Below are 6190 nucleotides of genomic sequence, written 5' to 3'. Positions count from 1 at the left end.
TGATAGGTGTGGGTGAGAAAGAGGTCAATATTTGAGTCTTTTTTTACTATAAATTGTCCTCCCTACTCAGTAGGTGGCGATATGCATGAATAATAAAAAATCGCCAAAAATAAAAGAATGTGAAAGTGAAGGTGAAAGTGGAGATTTATAGTAAAAAAAATTACTTAAATATTGATTTATTTCTCACTCACACCTATCATTAACTTCTGAAGACATGGATTTAACCACTAGAGTCTTATGGATTACTTTTGTGCTGCCTTTATTTGCTTTCTGGAGCTTCAAAATGTTGGTACCCATTCACTTGCATTGTTTGGACCTACAGAGCAGAGATATCCTTCTAAAAATCTTTGTTTGTGTTCAGCAGAAGAAAGAAAGTCATACACATCTGAGAGAATTTTCATTTTTGGGTGAACAATCCCTTTAAGCACATTTTACCACCCTATATTTTTGATAAAGGGGAATTTATTCACAGTAGCGCCATCTTTAACTTTTGACGGAAATGACAACAAGGCTTTGAAGGATAGGCTTCTGCTGTCAAAACATTGAAGAAAAAAAACATCTTTACAAGAAATTTCAGTTGACAAAACCTCCAGAAAACATGAGTCATGAAAAATTTGATGTGATCTAGAAGCTTTATACAGTGAATGCCATTGCAGAGACTATCTATCCCTTACAGCCTTGTTTTCATTCTCCTCGAAAATCAAATATGGCGTTGAAAAATCAAATACTGTGAATAAGGCTATACTCATTACTGTAATGTGTCCAGACATTTTACGTTTATTATACCTGTTTATAATAATGATTCTTATTATTCTCACAAAGTAAATTTTTGCTTAATGCCGTTAAAAAGAGACTTCATATTCTATAGGCAAAATATAATTTATCTTAGCACCAATGCCTAGATCCAATGCAATTGTCAGCAGAATAAAAAGCAGCAGGAAGTCTAGGGCATAAAAACAGGTGAGTGCCTCCCTCAATCTTTTTTTGGGAAACAAGTTCGGCATCAGCCAGGATACAAACATTAATAAAAATTGGCAGAAAATGAAGTTCATTGACAGCACTTTTAATAATCCACACCAAATTGGAATTGAAATAATTTATTGAAGCATTTTGTAAAAAAAAAAAAAAAAAAACATTTGTGACTTTCATCCTCGACACAAACTGAAATATTTTGACTCTAAACTAATAATGAATGATGGGGCTTCACTCTTTGAGCTGACCAGCAGCTGACTAGATTCATTAAAGGAGCAAACTTGAACAGAGCTTTGCATGAGATACCACAGTAATATCCTCCATTCTACTCCTGTTATTACTGTGTTATATTATTGATGTAGGGAGTCTGTACACAACATGCCATCAACACAACATCAACATCCATACAGTATCACTAACATTGAATAAATACCCAGCCCACCCACATTTATACACTCTCTTTTAGGCACACGATAATCATCCTTCACTTATATGTAGGCTTCCTTAAAAAGACAAACATCTCTCTTAAAAATAAAAATAAAAATTACACACTAAAAAGGATTTTTTGAAAGAAAGAATTTACAACTGACCTTTTTGCTTTATGAAATAGCACAAAGAGTGTCACAGCTTTCACAAGTATCAGTATAGTGGCATTCCAGATACTATTTCCTGAAAGACCAGCCTCTTCTCTTGTTGCTATAGTAACCACAACACTGCACTGAATGTTGAGATATTGCTTATATTTTATGTCATCTATACTTTACTTGAGCTCAACCCAGAGCTCCTTATGCACAATACATGGGGATTAATACAGCAAGACATTAAGGCATTGGAATTCTGAGAAAAAAACATTCTTCATTCTCTTAACCTGATGAACCTGAGTGAAGGTTCCTTTAAGATAAACTGTAAAAAAGAAAGCCACCTACACTGGTGGCCAAAAGTTTGGAATAATGTACAGATTTTGCTGTTTCGGAAGGAAATTGGTACTTTAATTCACCAAAGTGGCATTCAACTGATCACAAGTATAGTCAGTCAGCACCACCAACACCTTATCCTTGAGTAATCATGCTAAATTGCTCATTTGGTACTAGAAAATCACTTGCCATTATATTAAACACAGTTGAAAGCTATTTGGTTCGTTAAATGAAGCTCAACATTGTCTTTGAGTTTGTTTTTGAGTTGCCACATTATGCAATAGACTGGCATGTCTTAAGGTCAATATTAAGTTAAAAATGGTAAAAAAGAAACAGCTTTCTCTAGAAACTCGTCAGTCAATAATTGTTTTGAGGAATGAAGGCTATACAATGCTTGAAATTGCCAAAAAACTGAAGATTTCATACAAAGGTGTACACTACAGTCTTCAAAGATAAAGGACAACTGGCTCTAACAAGGACAGAAAGAGATGTGGAAGGCCAGATGTACAACTAAACAAGACGATAAGTACATCAGAGTCTCTAGTTTGAGAAATAGATGCTTCACATGTCCTCAGCTGACAGCTTCATTGAATTCTATCCACTCAACACCAGTTTCATGTACAACAGTAAAGAGAAGACTCAGGGGTGCAGGCCTTATGGGAAGAATTGCAAAGAAAATGCCACTTTTGAAACAGAAAAACAACAAATGTTAGAGTGGGCAAAGAAACAGACATTGGACAACAGATAATTGGAAAAGAGTGTTATGGATCTTAACCCCATTGAGCTTTTGTGGGATCATCTAGACTGTAAGGTGTGTGAGAAGTGCCCGACAAGACTGCCACATCTATGGCAAGTGCTACAGGAAGTGTGGGGTGAAATGTCACCTGAGTATCTGGACAAACTGACAGCTGGAATGTCAAGGATCTGCAAAGCTGTCATTGTTGCACGTGGAGGATTTTGTGATGAGAACTCTTTGAAGTAGTTTAAGTTCTGACATTTTTTTTTCAAATTATAATAGTTATTTTTCACGTTATTAATGTCCTGAATATAGATTGTGATCAGCTGAATGCAACTTTGGTGAATAAAAGTACCAATTTCTTTCCATAAGAGCAAAATCTGTACATTATTCCAAATTTTTGGCCACCAGTGTATATGACGCAGCCCTTGTACAAAGTAAGGCAAATAGGCAAGTTTTAACATTGCTCTTGACATTTTCAGAGGTTGCAATCACTAAGGTAATTAGCCTTTGAAGCCTCTCAGCAAAACGTCGTTTTTTTTAGCATGTAACGTTTAAGACCCTGTATTGATCTTTTCACTTCAACACTTCAAAGAGTGTTCCAATAAGTCTTGAAATTGTCCGACAGAAAACGGAAAGGAACAAAGCATTCAGGACTTTGAGGTATTGCCGATGAACATTTGCTGGCAAAGTAGCATTACACCATGTCCTAACCTGACACGATATGTTAAAGCGAAAATTGATAAAAGCTATCTCTTAGGATGCATCCAGACTAATCCGTTTTTCAGTTTTCGAACATCATCATTTTCCAAGGTATGCAGTTTTGGAGAGTGTTTTCGAAATACTCTGTTTTCGGTGGAGGAAAACAATGTTCTAGTGAGGGTGAGAGGCATAAATGTAGCTAATGAATGAGTGGTCTAACAAATACGTATTAGTGTGAACACTGCCTTAGTTTCTGTCCTTACCAGTGGCAACAAGCGATGAACGAAAGTATATTGTCCACTGTTGGTTGCTTGGTTTTTATTTCTGTAATGTTGCAGTGGGTAGCCCCACCCACAGTGAAATCACAATGGTCCAAAATCCTGCTCCACACAACTGTATATCAAACATCTAAATATGTTCTAATCATCTTTTATTGTCCGTGTCACTTTCACTGTGAACAAACAAATTACTTGATAGAAACTTATAGTGCCAAGTTATAATACTCTGTTAAAGGGGTGGTTGTCGACAAAAATTCAAATGATTTGTGAGGGTGAACAAACACATGATGTTTGTCCTCTTACTGGGTCATGTCTCTTCTCCTTTCATCTCATATATTCTTCAGTTCACATCCATGCTATTGAGTTCATCCTTCAAAGGAAGTCTTGTCTTGACAGTAACTGGATAGCACCCATCACCTGATCCAGTTGCTTCCAAAGCTGGACACTGATCGGACACTACATCGTTTCTTCACTATCATGTTGATGTAGGCTTTCATTATTTTGGCGATCTCTCCAACCTGAAATAAAGAAATTCTACGTTTTTCACAGTGAAGTAAATTGAGAAAAAACAGAACACACTTATATTAAATTTTATGACGACAATCTTCATTTAAGGGTGCAGTGTATATTTCTAAATTGGGGGTGTGTGGGGCTGGTCGGGATGCTTAAACAAACGGAATGTTTTGAAAGCATCACAGAGCCACTGTCTTTCTTCAGCAAATACAAACAAAGATTTTTAGAAGAACATTTCAGCTCTGTAGGTCCATACAATGCAAGTGAATGGTGACTAAAATTTTAAAGCTCCAAAAAGCATATAAAGGCATCATAAATGTAATCCATACAACTCCAGTGGTTTAATCAATGTCTTCTGAAGTGATCCAATTGGTTTTGTGTGAGAACAGACCAAAATAATTTTCAGGATAAATCTTGATATCAGCGGTCTGATTGGCGATCATGATTTCAAGCTTGATCACACTTCCTATAGCGCCATCTAGTGCTCTGCGCATGCGTCAAGCACTAGGATGTGTAATTGAGCTTGAAATAAAATTTTGTGCCTAGAGATTATATTTTGGTCTGTCTCCACCCAAAACCAATTGGATCGCTTCAGTAGAAATGGATTTAACCACTGGAGTGTGATGGATTATATTTATGATGACTTGATAGCCATCATTCACTTGCATTTAATGAAGAGAGAATTTATGGGTGAACAAACCCTTTAACCACTGTCATATGGATTATTTTATGATGCCTTTATGTGCTTCCTGGAGCTTCAAAGTTTTGGTGAACATTCACTTGTATTGTGATGTAATTGTGAGTAAATGATGAGAGAATTGTAATTTTTGGGTGAACTATCCCTTTAACATCATTAACATTTCACACAACCTTTAAAATGACAGGAAATTAATTACCTGTGGTGTCTCGAAGTACATGTCTCTCCCATCTACTGTGATCTTGTAAGTGCTAGCGTGAGGAGCTCCAAAGAAAACGATGTGTTCGTAAGGGAAAGTCTCCAGGGGTTTGGCCTCCCCTCTCTTATACACAGATACGTTCTCAGCACTCACGCTCAGCCAGAGATCATGAGGGAAACCACCTTCTTTACACTGCACACAGAGGAACACCAACAGATTAGCCTATCTGCACCAAAGTACTTTGTATATTTTACAGGAACATTATTTTAGGATGTATTAGTAATTTAGTGGTGCTTGATATCAGTGATGTGCACAGACCTTACTAGGGGCAGGGGTGGAAGGAAATGGACAGAGTGTGAAGACAAATCTGCCAAGAATTTGAAATAGAAACTGGCCCAATAGTTGCTGAGCGCTTAAATCTTCGCACTTAAATCTAGCACCTCCATGCTCTTAAAGGCACCTCCGCTTAAAAGGGACCTTTAGATTTGTAAACGAAAGTGGCCTCTGCAGCCCCTGTTCTGTGCACGTCAGAGCTTGCTATGAAGGTTTTTGTTGAGGGTGTGTTTCCAAATTCAGTGTAATTAACAATTTAATTAATGAAATTATGCTCCAGTCTCCAGTGCTTACCTCCACATCAAATAGTGTTGATCCATACCCAGGCCACTCTTTAATGATGTTCATGTATTTGAGCATTGCTTGATGCTGATCGAGACCATGCAGTCGACTCCATTTCTCCATGACACTGGCCCTGGTGGCTGAAGTCTCTTCCTTAATCCACATTTCCAACATCTGTTCCTCCTGCAGGCTGCGCTGTTTCCTCATGGTGCCCGTCTTCAGCCCACGCCTCAGTGTGCCATCCAGGAAGCTTGTCCTCCTCCTTTCCATGGTATGTCCCGGTCCGGCCGCGCCTCCCACTTTAGTGAACTGAAGTATGCGGTTGCGCAAACGGCCGGTGGGGTACACGCCGTCCAAGTTCCAATTTACCCGAGACACGTCTCCATACAGGTACTGCAGCCGTAAAGCAGCCAAGTGCTGGAGGGTGTCCTCATGGGCAGGAAAGTGACCACTTATCAAACTCTCATGAGCCTACAGAGAAGGATGAGACAGATTAGATAACATGTGATTTCCTCTTTGTGCAGAAGTTTGAAAATTCCAAATGCAAATTTGGATAAGATAACC

The 6190-nt window shown here is 38.1% G+C and overlaps 1 protein-coding gene across 1 annotated transcript in view; it reads right to left on the bottom strand.

Moving 5' to 3' along the window:
• Positions 1-1087: 1087 nt before the first annotated feature.
• Positions 1088-6190, bottom strand: part of LOC127447974 (unconventional myosin-X-like) — a 118811-nt gene continuing 113708 nt past the window's right edge. Inside the window, exons 38-40 of the mRNA XM_051710246.1 lie at positions 5639-6097; positions 5012-5203; positions 1088-4120 (exon numbers count right to left, since the gene is read on the bottom strand). Coding sequence (XP_051566206.1) covers positions 4016-4120; positions 5012-5203; positions 5639-6097 — 756 coding nt within the window. The 3' untranslated portion in view covers positions 1088-4015. The remainder of the gene's footprint in view (positions 4121-5011; positions 5204-5638; positions 6098-6190) is intronic.

Source organism: Myxocyprinus asiaticus, chromosome 11 (assembly GCF_019703515.2).
Source record: "Myxocyprinus asiaticus isolate MX2 ecotype Aquarium Trade chromosome 11, UBuf_Myxa_2, whole genome shotgun sequence".
NCBI classification, from domain to species: domain Eukaryota; kingdom Metazoa; phylum Chordata; class Actinopteri; order Cypriniformes; family Catostomidae; genus Myxocyprinus; species Myxocyprinus asiaticus.
The sequence above is the reverse complement of the archived record's forward strand: the minus strand, read 5'-3'. Positions and strand labels throughout refer to the sequence as shown.